Raw genomic sequence first — 25,190 nt, 5'->3', positions numbered from 1 at the left:
GGCTAAGCACAGAGCTCTGAATGGAGTAGGGCCACTGTCAGTGCTGAATTGAATAGATTTACCAAAATCGTAATGAGTTTTTTAGACATCCATCACAGATATGTGAACTGGATTTGGGGTGGGAGGTGGATACGATTCAGTGTTAACGCCAGCTGAATTCTGCGGAATCTGGAGCCTCGAAGTTTAGGTCACGGAATGGGGGCTTCTGGCAAGGTCACTCGAAGAAACCTTCAGGTTTCCAGACTGAGCATCTTCCGATGGCCAAGGGAGTGGTAAGGAAAAAAACCTTCCTAGTTATCCAGCCCAGCTGCAGCCCCAAGGAATGCAGTTTGTTCTTGCTCTTTTCTGAGCTCTAACTACCAGTGGGTTTTGCTCTTGCCTTTTAAAAACACCAAAGCAATATGATAGCAAGAACCACACTTCTCTTAGACCCTCCTGCAGGGAGCCAAACTCAGTGCCATTGTTGTGTGTCAGAGAGGCCTGGCCAGGCCTGGTGGGAGCCCAGCCCCTCAGGAGAGCACCCATCCGGGGCTCCTTTCCCCGACGGGACCTGCACCCTGGCCCCTGCAACAAACGTAGCCCACTTCCCTTTCCTTGTGTGTTTTGCTGTCTTCCTCTGTCTGTCTCATGCTTCTACCAAAGACCAAGAACCAGAGTTTTACTACTGCTTTTCTAGCATGATTCCATGACCCGGTTAGGTCTGACACCCATAGGAGCTGGCCTAAGGAAGGAGCGGTGCATTTATGCTGTGGGTGGGGCCCTGTGCTGGGGGCAGGGAAGGTTGCCAGGATCTGCTGGTCCTGGTGATCACTTGGTGATCACTTGGTGATCGTCTTGGTTCACGCCCTCGAGGAGGAGGTGGACTCCCCAACAGACGAATGGAGACAGGGTCACAACTACCCTAAGTCTGGGCAGGAAGTGCTCTGGACCATGGGGCTGAGGATTCAGAGGAAAGTGGGGGAATGCTCTCAGCTGGCACGATCACTCCAGAAAGGCTTCCTGGAGAAAGCAGTATTTGAGCTGGGTCTTGACAAGTCGGGAGATTAGACATGAAGAGGAAGAGGAAGGTGGTATTTCAGATGAAAGGCACAGCATGAGTGGATGGAGATGGGCCCCGTGGAGCATCAGGGGACTGGCAATTGGTCTTTGGGGCAAGCGGGGAATGGGAGGTGTGGCTCAGAAGCTCAGTGGGACCAGACCCTACAGGGTCTTGAATGGCACCATGGAGCTTCTGGTCATCGTCTTGCGGCTTTGTCATCACAACTGTGCTGCCTGTGGGCACTCCCGGGTGAGGCACCCCAGAGACTGGGAACTCCCTTGCCTCCCCCACCCCACACACACAAATCAGGTGTGCCCTAGAGAGGCTGCAAGAGCAATTTGCACATTGCACATTGTCTTGCCCGTTGTTTGCTTAGATGAGGGCATGGAGACGGAATTCTGGAATAATACCACAGCGGGTGAGCAGATTAAAATTGACCCAGAACTGCTCAAAACGTGCCATAGCACAGCCAAGTGTCTCAGATTGAAATGTCTACAGGGGCCCAGACAGGTTACAGGAAGATGGGAAGTCAGCCTTGGGGGACAAGACAATGGTTGTAAATTGCTTGTGACTGATGACACACTTGCCCCTTTAAAACACTGGGCTGACCATCAGTATATTCTGACTGGCCCCACGTGGCCAGAAGGCCCCAGTTCCTGCCTCTGACGATGGCCAGCTGGTGGGGTCTGCTGTGCACCCTGTAGCCCACGGTGGAGGTGCTGTAATGCGACAGTGGGGTTGTTTCCCTTGAGTTCCCTGAAGGGCCCTTGCATTCAGGTTCTTGCGGTAGACAGCAGGAATCGAGCTAACGGCACAACAGAGGACCAAGCTGAGGTTCAGAATGGTCACTCAGCTGCCTCAAGGCCAGTCAGTGGCAGAGAGCCAGGGCTCGGCCCTGGTCTCCAGCCCAGTCTCCGTCTGATTGCAAAGCCCACGGCTCTCTTGAGAAACAGAAGTGAGACACATTCAGCATTCACTCTCTCACGCTTGCCCTCTCTCTCGGTTTTTCTCTTCTCTGTTTTTCTGAAGGCCTTCGTGGCTGGCTTGAGCTGGTGGGAGAAGAGGTTTTTCCCAGGAATGGATCGATGCTCTGTGTACCAGGCTGTCTGGGCTGACAGGGCTGACCTTTACTGAGTTGGCTCGGGTTTTCCTTTCCCTGTTGGGAGTCCACGAAGGTCTTGCTCTGGAGAGAGGGAGATTGAGAAGCCTTGGCCTTCAAGGGGGCCCATCTGGGGGTGGGTGCAGTGAGAGTAGGAAAGGGGAAAGTGTTAGTGCTGAACACCCTTTGGGGTCAGTTATTTAAATCTCTGCGGCACACACTTTCTTTACAGGTGAGAAAACTGAGGCTTGGTGAGAAGGGGCTTGGTCAAAATCACTCAGGGAGGCTTTGACAGAGCCCCAGACTTCAGTGTGTGTGCACAACATGCACATCCATGTATACACATGTGTATGTATGTACATGTCTATATTCATGTATATATGTGTATATATATATAGGTTATGTGTATACACATGTATGTTACACGTGTAATACCTAGTATAGTAATACAATGTATATACAATTATAGAATATATGTATATATATTTGAGAGTTTGTGCCTGTGTGGGATGCTGCAGTTATCATCTGACTATAGACAGCAACGCACCGAGTACCCACTGACCCTCAAGCCCCTCAAGCCACGGCACATCATGCGGTTCTACAAAACCATGGGGAGGAGCTGGAGAAATCTCACGGTCCTTTTCAAGTCTTTCCTTCCTCCTCCTCCTCTGCAAAGATTTTCTCTCAAAGCCCAGTTTCAATCCTTCAGAAATAGAACTTGGCCGCGAAGTCACTTTGAAAGACTTTCCGTATGTTAATTACAGCCAGCCAAGGTCTCGAGCAGAGGTGGGAGCCCACCATCTGCAGATGGGGTCGGCCCCCGGCGAGCTCTGCAAATCCCCATCATCTGGCAGGTGTCGTTTTGGGTTAATTAAGAGCTACACTGAGCCGGTTACCTGTCACTTCTGAGAATTTTAGGAAACTTCGACTTTCTTGCCGTCTCTGAGCTTTTTAGCGAAGGAGAAACAAAACATCTCTGATGCTGACAATGTTCCTGGCTCTGGACTCTCCGGGAAAATACATGTTCGCTACTAGTTACCTCATTGATTTTTATCGCTAGTTCTTCTGTACTTGGAAGACAGCATTGTTTGGGGGGATGCCCACCATTTATCCTAAATGTCTCAAGCCTCTGCTTCCTTTCTGAGTCTTTGAGGGAAGAACATATATTCCTCACCTTTATTCTGCTTTGGAAGGACTTTTGATGTGTGCCAGGGGCCTCTTTCAGCAGTCGGGGCTGTGGTCAGAGGGTTTGGGGTGGGAGCAGGGACGACCGAATTTGTTTTCTCTACCATCAGTGATGAGGAGGCACCGGATCCTCCCCACAGGAGGGTGTGCAAAGATCTGTCACCATTAAGTCAGCTGATCTCCACAAGCCTCAGAAATAGAGATTTTCCTTCCCTCCATTTTACAGATGAGAAAGCTGAAGCGCAGGAGAGAAATTCACGTGCCCAAGGCTACCCAGCCTGTGGGTGGCAGAGTCTGGCCTGGACCGTGGGTCTGTCTGACTCTAAAGGCCATTTTTTGTCGTCTTCTCCAGGGTAGACAGCTCTGGGCAGGGATGAAGGTGGAGCATAACTTTGGGTGTGGCCCTGGGTGGGAGCCTGAAAGGGGCCAGCCCTCTGTCGTTGGTCCTTCTGACAGTGCCGAGGAGGGGGGAATCTGCTTCAGGTGCCCCAGAGTCCCACCATGTCCCATCTGCCTGGTCCCACCTCCCTGCATTTGCCCAGGCAGTTGCCCCCTCGGGCCCCACCACTGCCTTACCCGGTGCAGAATGCCAACAACAGCCAGCTGGTGTCTCTGGCACCTGGAGACCAAGTAAGCTTGACTCGAACCCTTATTCCCTGCCTCGTGGAAAGGTCCTGTCCTCCCTTAGACTTCTGCCACATTTCCAGGGGCGGCTCACTGTTGCACACGATGGCCCAGGCCTCCTGACGTCACAGAATTCTTGGGCTCTGTGATCTATGTTGCTTTTGGACCACGTCCTTCGTGTCAACCCCGCTGGCCACCAAACCACAGCACTCAGCCACCTCCTTTGATTTCCACGTACGGAGAAATCACCAACCTAGTCGTGAAAGGCACTGGGATATGCGGTGGGCTTAAATGTATTTGAGATGGTGGCTGCGGGAGGGGAGGGGTTCCAGCCCCCAATACGGATGATTTAAAATGGGAATCTAGACCCCCACTTAAATGTTCTTCACCCTCCTACCCTCCACATACACGTGATGGGATATACACATTCTCTTTTCCCTTTATCCCTCTCAATAGTAGAACCTCCCATGATACAGGTCCTTTCTCATGCACAGCACTAGGGTCTCTAAACTCCACTCCTAAACCAGTATGGGCTTTCTTTTGCATATTCAAGAACTCAGTGAATGTTGTAAAATTCCTTTCAGGGCCTTCTCGGTTTTTAGAAGAGACTCTTCCTCCTCCCTCTCTCCCCAGCCTCCTCAGTCCCCCAGGTATGGGTAGAGGAAAGTTCTGTTCTCCCAGTAACATTATCTTGTTTCCCTCTCACCATTCCTATGATACAGGTGCTTTTCTTAGGCCCATATTCAAGATGAGGAGACTGTCCAGAGAGGTTCGATCACTTACTCAAGGCCACGCAGCCAGTAAGGGAAGGGCTGAGTGCAGAGCCCGGCCCTCCCACAGGAATGTCCACACCCACCTGTGGGCCCACCTTTCCTCACCCCTGCCTACTTTCTGCTCCCACAAAGCGTCAGGGGCCCAACCTGCAGTGCTGACTCCAACTCTGCTCTCACTCCATCCTGGTTTCCCCTTGGGACTGCTCCCTCCCAGGAGGTCCGGGATGGAGAAGATGATGATGTGTTTGGTTGGTGAGAGTTCCTGGGGGCTTATCTGTGACCACCTCCAGACAGGCCAGGAGCTGTCTCTGAGGAGGGCCCATGTGCCGCGTGTCTTCCGGATGGAGGTGTCACTGGCCCCTGAGTGACGGCCACCTGGACATGAGATGAGCTGGCACCCATTCCGCCTCATAGGGACTTTTCTATTAATGCATAAAAAATAAAGGTTTCCCAGTTGAAGGGGGTGGTATTTTTGAGAGGTGCCAAAAGCATGGGTAAGTTAGTGGAATGAGACAAGGGGCCCATGCTGTCCTTTGTGCTGTGCAGTCATAAGAGAAGGTTTTTATTATTTTTTTCAATTCAGTTTTGTGTTTAAGTGTAGCTGACACACAACGTTACATTTGTTTCAGGTGCACAACATAGTGATTCAACGTGTTTATACGTGACAGCTACGCTCACTGCAAGGGTAGCTACCATCTGAGCAGGTGCTTATTGTGTGATCTGTGTCTCCGGCCAGCTAGCCGGAGGGTAGCTGAGGGTCCTAAGGATGAGCCAGAACTGGGGACTTCGGTTTTCTGCCCCAAGGAGCATCATTTTGTACCTATGGTTATTGTAGCCATGTGGTTGTTCCCGCTTGCTTGGACTGTGGCTGCCGTCACCTGGCTGGTCTCCCTGACCGCAGGCTCCCCTTCTCCCGCTGTCCTCCAGATTCTGGCACTGCCTGGTCTTCCCCGGGTACTGGCTCTAATGGGAGAAAAGCACAGCGTTGTTGCCCCACCAGCTCTGCTCTGCGACTTGCCTCCGCCAGGGCCTCACAATGACCTGGCCATGCAGAGGTTCACACTCTGACCAGACCCACCCCAGACCTCTGCTTGTGCCTGGGATGCCCTGCCTCCCCTCTGCATATCAACATCCTATCTATCCTGGCTCACATGCTCCCCACTGCATGCCAGAAAGTACCCCCCGTGCTTTCCCCAGACCTTCTCCTGGTTGGGCAAGATTCCCTCTTCTAAGCTGCTGTTGTGAAGTTTGAAAGGAAAGAAGGTGAATGCTCCCGGGGTGTCATGTCGGTGGTGAATTTAAGCAGGGAGATGAAGCAAGAGGTTGGAGCCTCCAGACCCGGAGAAGCCAGCAGCAGGTGGGACTCAGTGAGCCCTACGGACAAGGCCTCCTTCTCTGCACCATGGCTCCTGAGAAGTGAAAATGAAACTCAGCTGACAAGGGCCTCGAAAACAAGAGAGACAGAGGCCAAAATGGAAGGGCAGGTCACGTAGGCAGAGGGTCCTGGGCTGGAAGGCAGGACGCCCGTTTGGGAGCCCGCCCCCCACCCCTGCCTTCCTGAGGCTCCGTCTCCTCACATGTAAAATGCAGACATTTGCACCCACCTGTGAGCTTCACAGGATGGTCAGGAGGGTTAAATGAGATTCTGGATGCCAGGGAGGCTCTGGCGGCCAGTCTCAGGTCATGGTCATCATTGCTGAGCATTTACTGTGCACCAGGCACTCTCTGTGTAGCACTCATTCAGTCTTTACAATGACCAGATCAGGGGCATCTGTTAGTTGCCCCTACTTCACTGGGGAGGACACTGAGGCATGAAGAGGCTGAATGATCTTAACTCTGCCGAAGATCACAGAGTTCAGAAGAGGCCGACTCGGGATTTAAACCCAGGCAGTTTGGCTCTAGAGCCCTTGCTCCCAGCCTCTGTGCCAAACTGACTTGAGGGTTCAGTGGTAGCACGCGGGCTTGAACCTAGGCAGTGTGCTGCTTCCCAGCCGTCTTTGGGGCCAGGCGAGGCCAGGTTTATAGATGGGCAGCTTCCTGGGTGGTTGAGGACCCGGCCTCCCCACATCTCATGGGCTGAGGGCTCCCTACACTAGCTTTCTGAGTGGCACCTCGGAGCATCCCAGAGACAGAGCATGAGTGGGGGAGGCTGACCACGCCCACAGGTCAGCCTCATGACCCCTCCCCCAGAATGCTCACTTTCCCAGGGCATCTCACAGAGCAGGGCTTGCCGAGGACGCCCACCGTGCCCCTACTCAACAGACCGGCAGGGCGTCCCTCGGGGTTCACATCTTCTGCTGAGGAGCAGGATAGTGTGGTGAGTGGAACCTGACAGTGGATCAGATAAACTGGCCTGAATCCTGGCCGTCAGTACTAATAACAGATGGGAGCCACCATCTGTGTCCCTAGTTGATCGGGGAGTACCTATTCAGCCATTCAACAGTTTTCAGGGGCATCTGGGTGGCTCAGTCGGTTAAGTGTCTGACTTCAGCTTAGGTCATGATCTCACGGTTTGTGGGTTCGCGTTGGGCTCTGTGCTGACCGCTCAGAGCCTGGAGCCTGCTTCGGATTCTGTGTCTCCCTCTCTGTCCCTCCCCCACTCACGTTCTGTCTATCTCTCTCTCAGAAATAATATAAATAAACATTAAAAAAAATTTTAGGGACGCCTGGGTGGCTCAGTCGGTTGAGTGTCCGACTTCAGCTCAGGTCATGATCTCACAGTTCATGGGTTCAAGCCTGGCATCGGCCTCCGTGCTGACAGCTCAGAGTCTGGAGCCTGCTTCGGATTCTGTGTCTCCCTCTCTTTCTGCCCCTCCCCTGCTTGCACTCTCTCTCTTTCTCTCAAAAATAAATAAACATTGGGGCGCCTGCGTGGCTCAGTCGGTTAAAGCGGCCGACTTCGGCTCAGGTCATGATCTCGCGGTCCGTGAGTTCAAGCCCTGCGTCAGGCTCTGTGCTGACAGCCCAGAGCCTGGAGCCTGTTTCAGATTCTGTGTCTCCCTCTCTCTGACCCTCCCCCATTCATGCTCTGTCTCTTTCTGTCTCAAAAAAAAAAAAAAAATTAAAAAAAAAAAACATTAAAAAAAACCCAGTTTTCAATGCCTGCTAGATGCCAGGCCCTGTACTAGACATTGGGATGGAGACATGAATTTGACAGACAAAACTCCTGCCCCCATGGAGCTTACCTCGTACTGGAGGAGGCAGAATTAAAAAGATAAGCACAAAAAACAAGATATGTTGGATTGTGATCAGTTCTATGGGGGAAAAAAAATAAAGCAGGAAAGAGGGATCAGGTGGGAGGAGTTACCATTTTAAATTCGGGAGTCTGGGCGCGCCTGGGTGGCTCAGTCGGTTGAGCGTCCAGCTTCGGCTCAGGTCATGATCTCACTGTTTGTGAGTTCGAGCCCCACGTCGGGCTCTGTGCTGACAGCTCAGAGCCTGGAGCCTGTTTCAGATTCTGTGTCTCCCTCTCTCTCTGCTCCTCCCCCGCTCGTGCGCGCTCTCTCTCTCTCTCAAAAATAAAACAAACATTAAAAAAAAATTAAAAAAAATAAATTCAGTGGTCTGGAGATAAAATTGAAAAAGCCTAGAAGGCAGTGAGGGAGAGAGTCGTGCAGACATACGTGCAAGACTGTTGTGTTACAGGTAGAGGCAGGCGAGTTAGCAGTGATTCATGGAACACGGACTGTCTTCGGTGGCTGGGGCGTCACGCAGGGGGCGGGGTACGGGGGGAGGCAGCACACAGGTGTAGAGAGGAACCACACCCAGACCTGCAGGGCAGACACTTCCGCATCACAGGAAACTCCCATGTAAGTGCTGTGGGAAACTGAGTGCATCTGAAGAGGCAGCTTCCCAGAGAAAGAGGTGTCAGAGAGCCAATTTGGGGACAGGGTGGAGGTGGTGGGGGGTGCAAGGCAAATAACACAGACACAGTAAACTCCGGCCGAATGGACCCAAGACCTGCACTCCCGGGGGCTGGAGATCCAGGAGGCTTCCCGGAAGAGGTGGCCTTGGAGCTGAGCTGGCCGGCAGGCATGATGCTGCTGGATGGAGAAGCAGAGACAGCCTTTGCCAGCAGATGCCCTGGGCCCAGGCGCAACGCTGTCAGGAAGTGCCTCTGATGGGGCAGCCCGGAGCCCTGAGGGGAGGGTGGCTGTCCCCCTTCTCCAGGCTGCTCGGTCTCTCTGATCCCCCACCCTGCCCCCTAGGAGGAGGAGGAGGAGGCACTGATGGATATGCGGAGGCTGGGCTGCTGCGGCCCAGCACTGTCACCATGCTCTCCCTCCCTACGCCGGAACCTGACACGCTGACCACTGAGGCATAAAAAACAGAGAATTGGAAGGCTCAGCCTGTCAGGCTGGGAGTGGCCCCCAGAGAGGCCTGAGGAGGAGCACATGCGTGTGTGTGTGTGTGTGTGTGTGTGTGTGTGTCTGTCGCATGCTCTGCCTGTGGTTGCCTGTAGAAATGGGGAGGAGGCTAGCTGGGCCCAAGGGGTGGGAGCGGCTGGCCCCGCAGGCCTCCTTTATTGTTCCTGCCCAACCTGGGGGAGCCCCCAGGGACCCTACATCTGGGCCTGGCTGCTGGGGAAAGAGCAGTGCTCCAGGTCCTGACTTCTGGTTGGTCCTTCTGGAGGCCCCTGCCCTTTGGCATCCTTGAGAAGACTCCATGGAAGCATGTTTGGGCCCAGGGTGGTCTCACGGGGCTGTATAACTCCCATCACCACTGCCAGGGAGGGGTGCACAACTCTGTAACCAGTGGCTTAAAAAGCCAGTCAACGGCCAGCTACCAACAGCCTGGGCCAGGCATTGAGGTCTCTGCTATGCATCAGGCCCTCTGGAGTCCCAGCCACAGGGACAAGACGTGCAGGGCCCTCCTGCTACAGAGCCAGGACAGCAAGGTTTGAGGGCAGGGATTTTGAACTCCTTTCCTATGACTGGCTGGTGGTAAACAGGCTCTTGTGGGGCTGAAGAAAGAGCACAGGGAAGGGCTGGATGCAAGAACCACTGCCCCATGAGCAGCTGGGTAAGAGGGAGCCGTCCTCCAGGCCTGCTATGCCCTTTTCCCCAGCGCTGCCCGCCCCCCTGCCCCCCGGCCCAGCTTGTAGTTCCTGCCTGAGCACACCTTTCCAGTGCCTGCAAGGCCCCCACCCACTCCCCCTTCTGTGCTCCCCAGCCCTCTGGCTTGTCCCTTCATCTCAGTCAAGCGCCATCTGCCTTCTCCTGGCTTTGGGTCTGAGTTTGTGTCTCATCCTCCCCATTAGACCAAGGCCCACGGAGCAGCCACCTCTAGGTTTACCACACAGAGGGCCAGACTACAGTTGAGGTTGCCTTTGGCTTCTCAGTTCAGAGCCACTCGGGAAACACATGGGAAGTGAAATCGAATCCACACTGGGGCACTGGAGTGCCTCAGTCAGGGCTGAGAACCAGGCAGCCTGGAGCTTTGAACTTGGGTCAAAGTCATTTTGTGAGAGACCCTTTCACCTGTAAAATGGTCCAATAACCCCAGGGAACACCTGGCTCATAGTAGTTTCACAGTACACATTTTAGAGGCCAGTATGTACTCCCACTGCTGAGAAAAATGTTATAGGGGGAAATACAATACCAATGATAGTTGTCCACTGAGTCAGGATGTGGACCAGACTTGCCTTTATTGGTTACAAAAAATACCTGCCGTTAACGTAAGAGGTACATGCCATTGGCATTTTCCAAACCTGATTTGACATTTGGTTCCTGTTTCTCTCCCCACCCACCACATACAGGGAGTGAGTTTTCCGGGAGCCCCTACAGCCACCCTCAGTATCCCTCATACAACGACTCCTGGAGGTTCCCCAACCCGGGGCTGCTCGGTGAGTACTGGTAGAGGCCCTATGGGGCCTCTGGGTCATCAGCTGCCCCATTAGGACTCCTCTTTGGGCCAGGGTCCTTGACAGCCTGAGTTTTGGTCACTGATTGGGGATGGGTAGTCTGGGGGTTGTGATGGGAGCTTCAGACAGTAAACACACTGCAGCCCACCATGTACCCTTATCCCTCCCCCAGAGGTTTTGGTGGATAAGGGAAAATGGCAGAGAAGGGAAACAGAAAAAAAAGGGCATTGAAGAAATGAGAGGAATGTAGAAAAATTGCCTGCCCAAGAGTAACATATTTCTTAAGAATCATTGAATATTCCAGTGAGAAATTTCTAAGAGGCAGTGAGGAGGCCGACTTGGATTGATTGGTAGTGGCTACCCATCTTGATAAGGACTCTGAGGCTTAGTGATTGATTAGTGATGTCTGCCATGGACATCAGCAAAGCCAGCTCCATTTGGAAACTGATTGCCCTGTGGCTGAAGGCCTTCCAAGTCATGCCATTCTGAGCTCAGTTGGAGCCCAGATTATCCATTGCTGGGGCCAGCCTGATCTGTGTACATCATCAAGGATATCTGGGCCACTCCAAAGATCAAGCAGGGCTAACTCAGCCCTCAAAAAGCCAAGGAGAGCCTTTTGTTTTGTTGAAATTAACTTACATGAAACCAGCTGGTGAGTGATAATGGGAGCTCAAGTTTCTGGAGCATGAAACCAGGGCCCAGGGCTGACAGATGTCACTCACCACGTGGGGGCAGCGCTAGCCAATGAGCCTGCAAGTGACAACACTGATCCTGCCCCAGCAGTCAGCTGAGGAATTTCTACACAGGTCAGGAAGAGCCTCAGAGACCATCCAGGTCTGCCCGTCCAGCTTACTAAGGCCTGCTTAAATCAGAACCTATTAATTCCTTGATCCTAACTTATTTTAGGACTGGAAAACAGACTTCATCAAGAAAGCAAGAACCTGGTACCTTCAGACTCAAATTGCCAGGTCATGGGTCTTTGAAGGAGGCCTTGAAGTCACGATCGTGATTAGGTGATTAGGACAGACACGTGACATAGACACATAGACCACCCTTTCATGTACTTGGGCCTCAGGCTGCCCAAAGCATTTTGGCATATTATGCAAAACTTGTGGGTACAATAAAGAACAAATGCCGGTTAGTACTCCAGGTCCCTATGTCTGGCGATGTCACTCATAGAAGACCAGGGTCTTTTTTATGGCCTCCCAGAGGGGCTCATCTGTGGACTATGTCTCAGACTTCTTTTTTGGTTTTGGTAAAAATTAATTCTAAGTATGGAGCCATGTCTCCACTTACCTAATGCTTTTCCTTAAACAAACCCCCTGAGAGACCTGGGTCTCAGCCTCAGGCCCAGCTGTCAGTCTCAGGAGGCAAGGGCTAACCATGGTCTCCCTGAACCAGAATTCTAGCAGGGGTAGGGGCAGAGGGATGGGTCTGGAGCCCAAGAGGATGGCAAGGGGAGGGTGGGACTAGACCGCATCTGAGGCCTTAGCTGCTCAAGCTCAAGTGAAATCCAGTTCACATCCCCAGTTATCAGGCACGGGCTGTGTTTCTGGTATGGAAAGGATGTAGACTCTGTGTCAGGTCGCTCCCAGGCTGGAGGTGAGGGAGCCTCAGGCAAGTGTGTCTGTGCTGGGAGGTGCTTAGTGCCTTGAGAGGGACCAGAACCAGTATGGAGAGAAGGAAGAAGAAACAAAATCCTGTCCATCTAAATGAGTACCTGCTAATTGTGTGGACACCAGGCAAAAACTCTTCATGTGGGTTACATTATTTTATCATTTCAGCAGCCCAAGGGAGCACATACTACTATCTCATCACATACATATGAAGACAGTGAGACTCAGAAAGGTTAATTAGCTTACCTGAGGTCACACAGCATGCAGGTTGCAGAATGAGGTCTCAGACTCAGGTTACGCGGAGCCCAGAGCCTATTTTCGTAACCAGCGTGTGATGTGGCGCTCTCATCCCCTGACCAGTTACGTCCCAACGGTACTTCAGCCTCATCCCTCCATAGGAAGCTTTGCGGGTCCTAAATACAGACTATGTATGTGATGAGAATAGCTCTGGTCAATTTTTGAAAGCCATGTTATTGTATTCACCTGTCAGAATTTCAGTTGCAAACAACAGAATCCACTCTGGCTAGTTTAAGCAGAAAACCAATTTGTTGAGGGATATCGTGGGCTTCCAGGACCTCCAGGAGGACCAAAGAGACACGGGTCGGGACACACAGCCAGGAACAACACGCAGCCACACTCCCAGGGCCGCTCTAGCCTCCTGCTGCTACCGGTTGGCCCTGTGCTCTATGCTGCTGCACTAGCCAGGCTGCTGGGCGATCCGAGCAGATCGAGTCCCTCAGCCCACTCACCTCCTCAGGCTGCTCCCTTTCCAGTCAAAACCATTTGCCAGGGAGTCTAAATGGCAGAACCTAGGTGATATACCTGTGCCCTAGCAGCACACGACTGGGAGAACGAGTTCTGACTTCTAGCTCAAAGAGGCGGGCCTCATACCACAGGAGACCCTGCAGATACAGGAAAAGCTTAAACAATGTTGGGCAGTTACAGACGTGAGAGGTGGCCCCTGCACCATCCAGCTCTATGACCTGGGGAATCACGGTCAGGTCATCAACCAGTCTGGGCCTCAGCTGCCTCAGGGGTAAAGTGAGGGTGATTGCCAGTGGCAGCTTCATGCAAGCAAGGAGCTGATATGATGCTCTCTTGAGGCCCACAGCCCTGAATGAGCAGGGATCCCACTTTCCTGAAGATGGGTGAGATGCCAGGTTTCCTCTACCATAGTCTTGCAAATAAGCTCCAGGCCCACTCACATCTCCCAGATTTCCCTTTACCCAGAGCGTCTTCAGGGCTTTAAGCTGAAAGAATCCCACTGCAGCAGGGAGCTAGACTATTTCTGGGGAGGGCACCAGGGGTGTGGAAACTTGTTCCTCGGTTCCATGGTGCTCCTGCTAGATCCATGGGAGCTGTGGAAACAGGTGAGACCCTACACACACACACACACGCACACGCACACGCATGCGCACTCACACCCTTGCCCACACTGTCCAACCTTGGCCAGCCTGGTTGAAGCCCCCTTCACAGAAACACCACCAAAGTGGAGGGACAGTGCTGCCTAATGAAGCTGCACACTGACTGCTCAGGTGAACTTCCCTCCCCACTGAGCCTCCTCTGCAGGAACTGCCTGTAGGTTGTCCACACAAGGCCCAGCCAGGGCACGGTGATCAGGCTGGGAAGGCACAGAGGCAGGCCGTGGGGAAGAAAGCGATGGTCAATTAGGATTAGAATGGGGTGTGCCTGTGGCCACTCTAAGGGGATGAGAGAGTGAGCAGGAGCCTGAAATGATTGTGCCAAGAAGTAAATTGATGATAATGAGAATTAGAGAGAAAAAATGACAGAAGAAAAGGACAAGTTTATTCTAGAAGGAGGTCTAATGGGCACCAGAAAGACAGAGTGCTTTGTAAGGTGCTGTTTTTATTTCTTATGGTAAATGCAAGCAGTTTTGATTTTGCAGGACAGGCTGGCCAAGAGATTAGGCTTCGAGAAGGGAGTGAGTCAGAGCCGAGGGTGAGAGGTGGCCAGTGGGGAGCTCAGAGGGCTGAGCCAGGATCGTCCAAGAAGCCTTACTTCCATTTCCTGTCCCTCGAGGCCCATTTGCGAGGACAGCTCCTGTGGTTTTCCTGCTCCCGTGCCATGCCCAGGCGTGCAGGGATGCCCCCACCATAGGCACACACACACGTTCCTCTCGCTTGGGCTCAGGCAGCAGGCAGGGCTAGCACTGCAGATGCTCTGTGGGTGACTGTCTTAATGCTGTCCCCATCCCAGAAGAGAGAGCAGAGGAGGCCGGCTGACAGGTGTCTCTGAGTCAGGGCTCCAACTAGGAAGGTCACAGAGGAGGCATCAGAAAACGCATCTCTGGGAATACGTAGGCTGGGATTGGCGTCTTTGCCTCTGGAACAGCATAGCAAGGCACTGCCTGCTCCTCCTCTGTTGTCATTGCTGCCTGAGCCATATTGCCTCCCAGGGAGGCAAAGGGAGGAAGTAGTGTATCTGCTAGTTAGGACTGGGTTTGGAGGGCCACTGTGGCACATGCTAGAGTGCCTCCCCGCCCCAGCTTGCCCTCTTGATTACAGATTAGCTATGTGATCTTGGGGAAGCTGCTTATTCTCTCTGCGCCTCAGTTCCCTCATCTACTACACGGGGACAATACTAGTTCCTCCCTGATGGAATGGTTTTGGAAATGGAAAGAGTTAATGGCTATAAAGGGCTTAGAAAAGTGCCTATTTCCAAGGCACTCTCACATCCTTTTCTCATGGTGCCCTCATATAGCTCCATTGTGACCCCCTTTTACAGATGACAAAAATGAGGCTCAAGGGAGGGAAGCCACTTGTTCAAGGTCACTCAGCCAAGAGTGATAGAGCCTGACTAGCCACCTCCAGGCCTTGGTGCTCAGTTAAGGTATCCGGGAGAATTGCCAGGATTGGTTTGGATTTGGCTGAGATTTCAGAATAAATACGGGCCGGTTCCCCTGGGGAATTAAGAAGCTCACTATTCCCACCCCAAGAGATGTATTGATCTACGATGGCAACGAGGACCCCTACTGCTGTCCACTTGGATAAACACAGCCTCCAGCATCGTGTAGGCCATGAATTGCACTGTGGTAGAAAGTGTCCTGAATCCAGGCCAGGCTGTGGCACTGAGAGGCCCTGTGACTTTGGGCACATGGTTTTGGTTTGTTGAGCTTAGTTTCCTCATCTGTAGAAGGAGGCAACAGCCTAGCCTTTGTGGTTCTGAGAATCTGCTGGACTCCCCTCAGATTCTTTCATCCCTGGGGAGGAGTCAGGGCACAGAATAAGCCTCCTGGAAGCCTCATCCAAAGCATGTAGTCACAGAATGAAGCCTAGAGACAGTGGGAGGAATCCAGCTTGGCCCTCACACTGGCTCTGTCTGGAGGTCACGGGCAGCACCTGGCCCTTCTCCCACGTACTCACATACCTCAGTCTTCCCATGTCCATATCTTCCTGTCCTCCAAACCCAGTCCAACCCACATCCTCCAGGAAGCCTGACCCTGCCAGAATAATCTTGAATTCCCCAGAGCTCTTCTCTCGGAGCTCAAATCCCCCTCCTGACTCTGAACATTGGTCTGTGTGTGATATTTGTGCAGCATTGCCCCTTGCTGCAGTAGAGCCAGAAAATAAATGAATGACCGGGCAGGGGTCTTCACTGTCGTTCGTTTACTCAGTGCTGTTGTTCACTGACTCAACAAACCTGGCTGTGAGCACATGCCATGTGCCAGGTTACACACTGGGGACTAAAGAAAGACGCCAAGAAGAGCAGCGTCCAGCCTCTGCCTTTGTGGGGCTCTCTATCCACGGGCAGAGAAAGAAGCAACTGAAGAGGTGATAAGAGCACATGGTCCAGGCTGCGGCAGAGTGTGAGCTCGGGGCAAGGAGCTTCAGGAAGCAGAGGATGGGAAAAGGCATCAGAGAGTATGATAAAATGGGCTGACTCACCTGCCCTCTAGGTTGAAGTGAGACAACACATGTGAAGGACACTGCGGTGTGGGGCAGAAGAGATGCTCATCCAGTGGTAGTTACTATTAGCATTAGGGTCTGTGTGAGATGCCTGCAGAGTCTGATTTCACCGGAGTGTGATGTGTGAGCGGTGTGGAGTGGGAAGCAGTGGTTGTAGGAGGTAAATCCAGAGAGGTCGGCGGAGCTAGGTCCCGACGTATCCACAGGGCAAACTGAGAAGTGATGACTTTCCATCCTCTAGGTCAAAAGTTGGCAGACTCGTTCTGTCAAGGGCTGGATGATAAATAGTTTAAGGCTTTGCAGCCTGTGTGGTCTCAGTTGCAATATTCAGCTCTTCTGTAGTTGCGTGAGAGTATCCACAGACAACACAGGGAACAAATGGGCAAGGCTGAGTTCCAGTAAAACATTGTTTACTGAAATAGGCGGCAGGGAGGATTTGACCTGAGGGCCCCAGTCTGCCCACTCCAGCTCTAGGCGGTGAGGAGGCCTTGAAATCTTGTGAGCAGGAAGCAACCCTGATCAGGTTTGCAATTTGGGGAACAGACTGGGACAGACTGGCCTGGACTGGCTGGGAGGGAGGAAGGGGCAGGGGTGGGGGACACTGGTGGAAAGGGGACCCCAGGTATGGGGCACGAGGTCACCCTCGAACTCTGTGCTCTCTTCTGTCTCTCGCAGGCTCCCCATACTATTACAGCGCCGCTGCCCGAGGGGCTGCCCCACCTGCAGCCGCCACTGCCTATGACCGTCACTGACCCTCGGAGCCAGGCAGGCGCCAAGCACTTATAACACATATCACTGAGGGCGATAGCCTCTCAGCCCCTCTGAAGACGGCCAGAGGGGCCCAACGAGACCATCCCCCAGCAACCCCCACTCACCTGAAACTCCCTCCCAACCTTTTCCTGCCAGGGACTCTGGGGTTCCATGGTAAGGCTGTTGGACTTGTAGACATGCGTCCATTTCTAAGAGTCAATCAGTGAGCTTCTCCCAACAGCAGCTGGGTCTCTGCAAACCAACGGACTATTCTTCAGACAACTGTAGCCCCAGCCTCGCCTGCCAGTCCCCAGCTGTCTGACCATCCACCTGTCTTCCTGCCCCAGGCCTGGGAAGGAGAGCTTGCTTTTGTCGCTTCAACAGCACCCATGTAAATACCTTCTTGCTTTTTTGTGGGCCTGAGGGTCCAGCTGAGCAGACAGCCCACCCATTTTGCATCCAGTACTCCCGATGTGTCACAGGAAATCTTAGACCTGTGTGCAGAGTATCCCCTCTGTTCTGGCTGCCCCCCAAGGGTGGGCTTGGAGTTGTCCTTGAGACTAAGGATGCCCACCTCAGGGCCCAGCCTCCTGCTCATTGCTACTTCTTTAACGTCTGGACTAGGAGTCTCATCGGGCTAGTTATGCTTCAAGCTTCCCCCCTGAGAACCTCCTCAGGAGAAACACACTCTGGAGAGATGCCCTGGCTTCCTGACTTCATTTCCCTGGGCCCAATGCAGTGTGAGCAGCTCTTTTCCATATCAAAGGACTCAAAGAGAACTGTCTGGGAGAGTCTTCAGCTACTACTCTAAAGTAAGATGCTGTCCAAGGTGCTGACTGCATTGCGGACTTTGAATGCTAGGGCTGGACAGGACCCAGGAGACCATAGTCCTAGGCGGGAACCCCAAGGCCCTGGAACCACTGAACTGAACTGGGATGTGTTTTCTGAGGAATTCCCAGGTTCATATCACACCGGACACCCACCGTGGACATTTCTCCCACCCTCCAGGATGCCAGAGAGTGGATTCTGGGCAAGCCTGTCCCTGCCATGTAGACAATGATTAACAAAAAGGACTTTCCTGCACTGAGGACCACAAACACCTACAGAAGTCAGCCAGAACTTCCTGATCAACCCCTCCCCACCCTCGTGGAGCCTAGTATGCAGCTGGGAATAGAGGTGCTGGGGTGGGAGCAGATGCCTAACCTTGCACAGTGGGTATGTACCTATTGATGCAAGGGGTTGTGATGGTCAGAGCCATGGCCAGTGGCCCCAGGAGCCTGGAGAGGGGAGCTTGGAGAACTCGCTGTGGGCTGGTGAGATCAGAAAAACCCACCTGGGAGGATGCAGGGGACAGAGGAAGGCCTTCTGGGAAGATTAGGACAGGCAGTGAGGAACTGGTGTCTGAACTGGGAGTGGTTTTGAAATAGGGGTACCAGGGGCCACCATCTCTTCTCCCAGGGCCTCAATTCCTTGAATAGTTTCTTTTGCCAACTCAGAACAGCAAGGTGAGGCACTACCCGAATCTGGGCTGAATTACAGTGAGAGCAATGGATGTTGCCATCTCATGTGACAGTGTCCCCAATGTTGGCACGTCACCAAATTGGCAAAGAGCTGGGGTGGAGAGAGCCTGAACTTGACGTTATTGGGTCTGAGAGGTCTTGTCCTGGCCGTACCTTTTCCTTGCTGTGGGACCTCAGACGTTCACCTCTCTGAGCCTCAGCTGCCTTGGTATAGCAGGGTCACCTGCAGGGTCATCCTACAGCTCTCTCCTTGCCTTCCTCTTTCCCAGGATGCTGGGGCTGTAACAGAGTCATCTGGGGCATGTCTTCCACTTCTGAGCAACCATACAGGGTGGGCACCCAAGTCCTGCTAATATTTGGACCAAATAGGAAATAAGAACACCCAGAGGCGTGGGAATCAGCCTTGGGGAAGACCTAGTCCAACTTCCCTCAGGGGAAACTGAGGCCCCATTTGGGGAAGCCCAGGACCATGCAGGGAGATAGAACAGACCTCCTCTGGCCACCACCAAGTGTTTTCTCCCCAACATCCTACGAGGCGGTAGGACAGAAGAGGAAACTGAGGCTCAACAAGGTGGAGTCCCCAAGCAGTGACTGGCAGAGGTGGAGCTGGCATTCAGCCCCCTGACCCCAGGAACAAGGTGATCCTCCCATCCTTGGGGAGGGCAGTTGAGAGTGAGGGCAGTGGGAGGTTGCTCTGGGTCCACTGCCACAGATGGAGTGTCCTGGGCTGTTAGCACTGCTGAGGGAGCCCAGGCACCCAGGGCAGAAGTGGAGCCAGTGAGCTCACTGCAGGCACACCCACCACCTTGGAACCTTCTGGGCAAAGAAGGGAGGCAGCTGGGGCAGAGCCCACCTCTGAAAACAGGATGAACGAGCTCCAGCCTCTACCTGCCAGACAAGGTAGGAGAAGGTATGTTAGCTGGCCTCTCCTTTCCTCCTTCCCTTCCTCCCTCCCTTCTTCAGGAAGTGATGGGGTCAGGCCTTTGACCTCTTGCATCCTCATCTTTGGATCCTTGTCGCTCCTTGTGGTCTCAGGCTGTTGGGAGGTCAGCCTTCCCTGAACCAACAGCCTGAAGCGCACACTAAAGCCCATCTGGCCCCATACTGTTCTTTCTCCTTGTCCTGTGATGAGCTCCCTCCATGCCTTTCCTCTCTGAAGCTCTGCTGGTCTTCAGATCGCATTGGTATTTATTAGACAAGCACTTGATTCCTGGGCTGCCAGGCAGAAGCACAAGAGCACATGGACGCACACGCATGTTCTCACACATGTACCTGCTCTCCCCAGCTCAGAGTTCCCGCGCTGGTTGAGCTGCCCGGGAGCTCAGAGAGAACGGTTCCGAAGGACACAAGCCGTTGAGTAAATGCCAGAGAATTCTGAATGAAAAACACAAGGTCGGGGCTTTCACCAGCATCGTGGCTGGAGGCCTAGGGACCTTCAGCCCTATGTTCCAGCTCTGACTTTTGGAAAAGGACCTTGTGAATTTTATGAAAAAGTTTCATACCATTAGTCTAGCTCCAGCCTTGAAAATTTGATGACATATCAAATCCAACATCCCTTTCCCAAGGCGCCTTAGTTAGGGTTAGCCTTTTCATAACTGACATTTGTATGGTGCTTTGCCATCCTTGACCATTCTCTGGGGCAAAGATCACAATGCCCATTTTACAAATGGGAAAACTGAGATTTGGGGCTTCCACGGTAAGACAGAGCTGAAGTGAATTCTCAGATCTCCAGGCCCCGTTCACCTTCCACAGAATTGCGCTCCAGTCATGGGAGCCTATGACTTAGACACACCCTTCAATATCTTAGAAACCCCCTAGACCCACAATGAGGAAAGAAAGAACAGGGACCCAGAGGCTGGCCTGACCAAAGGGCCTGCAGGCTGGTAGTTTTGCTGGTCTGACTTGATTCCCATTAACACCAAGACCTACAAAGTCTTTGCCCAGATTCACTCACATCAGTGCTTCTGAGGTTTCATCAGACTCCTTCCCTGCTGTGTCCCGAGACTCCGATGGGATTGGATCTTGTCCAGGACTGTACCATCAGCCCTGGCAGGGCCTGGACATGGGACCAGATCTGACCTCTGGGGTCTAAGTTTCCAGTGGCATGAGATGTCTGTCGTGAGATGTTATGAGATGTCCCTCACTCTTTTCTTTATCCTTCCCGCTGTGGTTCAGACTCTAGGCCTGGCTGTGACAATATACAGGAGTCCCCTAGCAGGCCCATTAGGGTACTCACAGGCCTGGGAAACACAGATCACAATCTCAAGGGCCCCAAACTGCTACTTTCCAGGTCAGGCAGGTGGAGTAATCTTGCCACTCAGGCAGGGCATGAGGCAGCATGGGGTGGTGGGACCTAAGACAACCCGGTTGCTTACCCCATTCAATGGCATTCAAATGTGAAAGCTTTTAAAATGCTCTTCCGGCCAAAAAATATGGGCGAAATTTGACCCACTCACTGGCAACTAGCTTTGTGACTGTCAGCACAGAGCCCAGTGTGGGGCTCGAACTCATGAACCACAAGATCATGACCTGAGCCAAAACCAAGAGTCAGACGCTTAATCGACCAAACCACCCAGGTGCCCCTGTGGCCCCCAGTTTTTGTCCAGTGCTCCCTTTCTTCTTCACCTCCTTTTTTTTTTTAAGTGTATTTGTTTTGAGAGAGAGAGAGAGAGACAGCAAGGGAGGGGCAGAGAGAGAGGGGGACAGAGGATCTGAAGCAGGCTCTGTGCTGACAGCAGAGAGCCCGATGCGGAGCCTCAAACCCACAAACCGTGAGATCATGACCTGAGCCAAAGGTGGACACTTAACCAAGTGAGCCCCCAGGCGCCCCTGTTCTCCACCTCCTTGCTCTTCATTGAAGATTTGGGGGGAGATGGGAGCCCAGAGAGATGGAAGATGCGGTTCAGATTGGCCAGTCGCTGTCAGGAACAGGCACCCCAGTCCTTTCCACCTCCCTCCTTACCTGGGTTCTTGCAGGCCGTTTGGGCTTTGAAGGTGGGTGCGGTAGAACAGTTGGAGGTGGTGGGGGGTGGAGGGATTGTTGGTTTTGAGAGGAGGTCAGTGCTGCTGGGGCGTTTCCTCTGTGCAGGGAAGAGCCCCAGATGTGGCCACAGGGCACTGAGGGGTGAAATCCCTTTATGAGAAGTCACATCCCAGAGCAATTTGCCCTGCCTTTTGCAGCCTCTGACATCAGCTGCCCCCTTCTGGATGACATTTCAGCTAGAATTTAGCTCCAAGCTATGGGGAGCAAATCTTAAAAACAAACCAAGCGCTCCTGACAAATACCTAGAAACAAGATATGTCTGAGACACAGCTGCCCCGAGGGTAGAGAAAAATCCGGGTCCCTGGATAGGCCAGGCCCAGGCTGGTGTGGGTGGATCCCATAGCACTCAGCTAGACCAGCTCCTCGGTGGCCCCACTAAGAACCTGGCTCTGCAGCCTTGGCCTTGTCACCCATCTAGGAGCCTGTCTCTGATGGTTTCCAGGCACGCACATCGGTGCTCCTGGAGAATTTATTCCTTTACTTCTTTTGGCCTCAGAGAGGTCCAAGGCAAGTGCATTTCTTAAAAGGTAACAAAACACATTATTGGAAAATTGGACAGTCAGGCCATGACTCCTAGCCTGCAGTCTGCCCCACCTCCCAGCAGCCCCTTCAGCCCCTTGTCCCCTGATGTCCCCTTACCTCAGGATTCCCTCTTGCATATTCATGGTGGAGCCGTGGTGTTGATCTGCACTTCCCCACTGTCAGCTCATGGCTGCACCTCCAGAGTGGCGGCCAGGTCCCGAGGGGCTGTGGGGAGGACTGGAAGCAAGTCCCTAGCCTGCCCGCTCTCCTGAGGAGGGGTCTGCAGTGTCTCTGACATGGGCTGCTGCCAGGAGCAGGCAGGCACCAGACTTTCTTGCATTCACTGTAATTTCTCAACACTGGGGTCCCGTTCCTGGACCACCCCCACCCCAGGATCAAAGGAGACGTCAGGATCATGTCCCTGCCAATCTAGAGTTTGAGTCCACGTGTTCCCAGGGGTCCCATTTAGCCCATCTCTGAGTTAGGGGCAAATGTAACCACCGTGCAGTAAGTCTAGATATTCCTCTTCCCACATCTTAGACCCCTGAGCGGCATAAGGAGAAAATGCAGCTGTTTATATATTTATTGAGGAAATCTTAATGAATTCTAAAATGGGGTCAGTCTCAGGTAGTGTATTTGGCCTGTGGGCAGGAATCCCACCTTTCAGCTTTAGACAGCTCTGAGCATGGCATGCGGAAGGAAGTGTGAAGTAGCAGGGGAAGGGCGAGACCGGGAGTTCTGTGTCCCCTTCCCTGACTCTGAGGCCTGGCTGGAGGGGGCCAAGCTGAGCCTCACCCGTCCCAACTGCGGGCCCACCCAGTCCTGCAACTATGGCCACCAGGCCACCCTTATCCCCCAAAGCACCATGCTTACGACCATGTCTCTCATCTTCTCTAAAAGCACCATTAAGAACAAGTGATTTTGGATGATGGATTTTTGATTTACAAACGGTGCATTTCCCTTGGAGTGGAACAGAAAGGAAACCATTTAATGGCTCCCTATTTTCAAGCATGAATACATTTTAATGAAACTATTTTATTGTATTTGAGGAAATGGAGAGTTGAACATTCCAACCAATCAATAGCCAATTAATTGCTATAAAGCTAAAAATAAATAAGTCCTGAGTCTTTTTGAAATGCCCTGCAAAGCTCAAAGCCTCTGGATCAGCCCTTCCCCTCCATATGTGTGCATGTGAGTGTGTACATGCACATACACACGCGCACCCCTGTACCTCAGACATACTTGAAACTCAGAGATAGTGCTGAGTCTCCTCATGCCAATCCTTGCCTGCTCTCCTCGCCTTTGGTCAGAGATGGTGAGCAGACCCAGCAGCAGCCCATCCCTTGGCCCCGAGCCACCAGCTCAGAGTGGGGTATTGTGGGCACTGAGGGCCCCCTCCTTGGCCCCAGCTGCTGGGCCTCTAAGTCTGGGCGGAGGGTGGAAATCTGACTTGGGTGTTGCCCTGACTCTTGCTGGAAGACGCTGCCCCGGTTCTTCACCCTCTAGTGGCCTTTGGACATTGACTATTTATAGAAATAAATGCAGATTACATTGCAAATGGAACTCTTTGCCAGGAAGACACATGGATTTAGCTTTTCATTCTTTGAGACAGTTGACTTTGTCTTAGGGACTGACCTTCCAGCATCAAAGAAATACATATCTACTATATCCGCCAAAGTTTGTGATGCCTGCATAGACGCTTACTTGTAAAAAAAAAAAAAAAAAAAAAAAAAAAAGTACAAAAAAAGTACAAAAAAACAAAAAACCACAATTGAATTGCCTTTGAAAGTAGGAGATGATCTGTCTCCAACAGATTGAAAAAAAAAATGCTTCTTAAAAATGTGTATGTTTTGTATTCTTTTTTTCTAGTAGAAATACCTGACTTGAAATATTGGTGGTTTTTTTTTCTTAGTGACGTGTGTTGCTTTTGTGTGTAATAATATTTGAATGTAATTACAGCAGTGCCGATTTGCCAAAGATGTTGGACATATTTTTCTTTTGTTGGGAGGAGGGCAGGGGCTTGGGGTGGGACTTGGGAGAAAACAGGGGTGGGATTTTGGTTTCATTTTTTACCTTTTTTTTTCTTGTCAAACTTGGAATTTGTGGTTTCATTCTAAGTTAAATGGTTGACTGCAACACTTTTCTTTTAGATTAGTTGGAGAAACTTGCAATAAGATTGGCGTAGTTTCAATATCTGTGTGTCTTTTCATGAGTGACTGTTACTTGTGAAGGATTGATTTTATGTAACCTTTATGTGAGATAATTATTTGTAAATATTTGCCATAATTTTATTGGTTCCTAAAATAAAAGTAATTTTTTAAGTTCAGGAAAAGAATTGTATCTCATTTGTTTTTCCAACTTTGTACAACTTGCATTTGTTTTTAACCTTTGACGAAGCCACATGGGCTGTGGGGAACTTTACTGGCTCTCCTGATGAAACCAGGGTCAAACAAATCTATGTAACTAGAGTGCTGTGTTGAGGCATCGGACCGTGGCCTGGGCAGGGCAGGGGTTCCCAGGCAAGCCGCCAGCCACTTGGCAGGGTGGAGCCCAACCCCGGATTTGACACCTAGCTCTGATATTCCACAGCCGTGGAACCTTGGTGAGTTCTGTAACTCAACTTCAGTAGCTCCAAAATGGTCGGTAACACCTGCCTCATTTATTCATTCAACAAACACCGAGGACACAGCAGCGAACGGGGTTAACCAGGACCCCAGTGACATGAAACTCACAATCTACTGGGCTCCTGTGTGGGGAACGTGAACACACACTGCATGTGTGCTCGGTGACCGTGTGCCCTTGCACACATGGTCTTAACCTTGATCCAGGCTGGATCTTAAAATTGCCTGAAATCTAAAATATCTGTTACCCACACACCCTTGACATGCAGACAGAGCTTAGGAGTCCGTCCTGCAAGGAGACCTTGGGCTCCAAAGTCACAGGCTATCCCCCGCCAGACCTCAGAGCCCAAGCGTCCACGATCCTTCTGCGGAAGGTGCCCTGTCCCTATAGCTTCAGAGCGGAGCATTTGGACTGCATAGGAGCCCAGGAGTGGCTTTCCATCAGGGGCAGCTGCAGACCTGAGCCCTGCCCCTGCTGGGCGGTGTCAGTCTGCAAGGGCAGGCAGGGACCGCGGCGCCCCTTGGCACAGTGTGTGCGACGCGGTAATTGCCAGAGATGGAGTGGGTGAGTGACCGCGTGGGGGCCGTGGGCTGTGACTCATTCATATT

The 25,190-nt window shown here is 52.3% G+C and overlaps 1 protein-coding gene and 1 long non-coding RNA gene across 4 annotated transcripts in view; one reads left to right on the top strand and one right to left on the bottom strand.

Annotated features, from left to right (window-relative positions):
* PAX5 (paired box 5) overlaps positions 1–24,295 on the top strand; it is a 194,733-nt gene extending 170,438 nt beyond the window's left edge. For all 3 annotated transcript variants that reach the window (XM_053908105.1, XM_019454478.2, XM_053908106.1), the window contains 2 exons: positions 10,479–10,565; positions 16,801–24,295. In XM_053908105.1, coding sequence (XP_053764080.1) covers positions 10,479–10,565; positions 16,801–16,877 — 164 coding nt within the window. In that variant the 3' untranslated portion in view covers positions 16,878–24,295. The remainder of the gene's footprint in view (positions 1–10,478; positions 10,566–16,800) is intronic.
* LOC109270137 (uncharacterized) lies at positions 5,250–16,806 on the bottom strand. The gene is made up of 3 exons (XR_002081445.2): positions 16,105–16,806; positions 12,446–12,623; positions 5,250–5,683 (listed from the first exon to the last, which is right to left on the bottom strand). It is a non-coding gene; the product is annotated as an uncharacterized LOC109270137 (long non-coding RNA).
* Positions 24,296–25,190: the final 895 nt, after the last annotated feature.

Source organism: Panthera pardus, unplaced genomic scaffold, assembly GCF_024362965.1.
Source record: "Panthera pardus isolate Hobbes unplaced genomic scaffold, ASM2436296v1 HiC_scaffold_20, whole genome shotgun sequence".
NCBI classification, from domain to species: domain Eukaryota; kingdom Metazoa; phylum Chordata; class Mammalia; order Carnivora; family Felidae; genus Panthera; species Panthera pardus.
The sequence above is the reverse complement of the archived record's forward strand: the minus strand, read 5'-3'. Positions and strand labels throughout refer to the sequence as shown.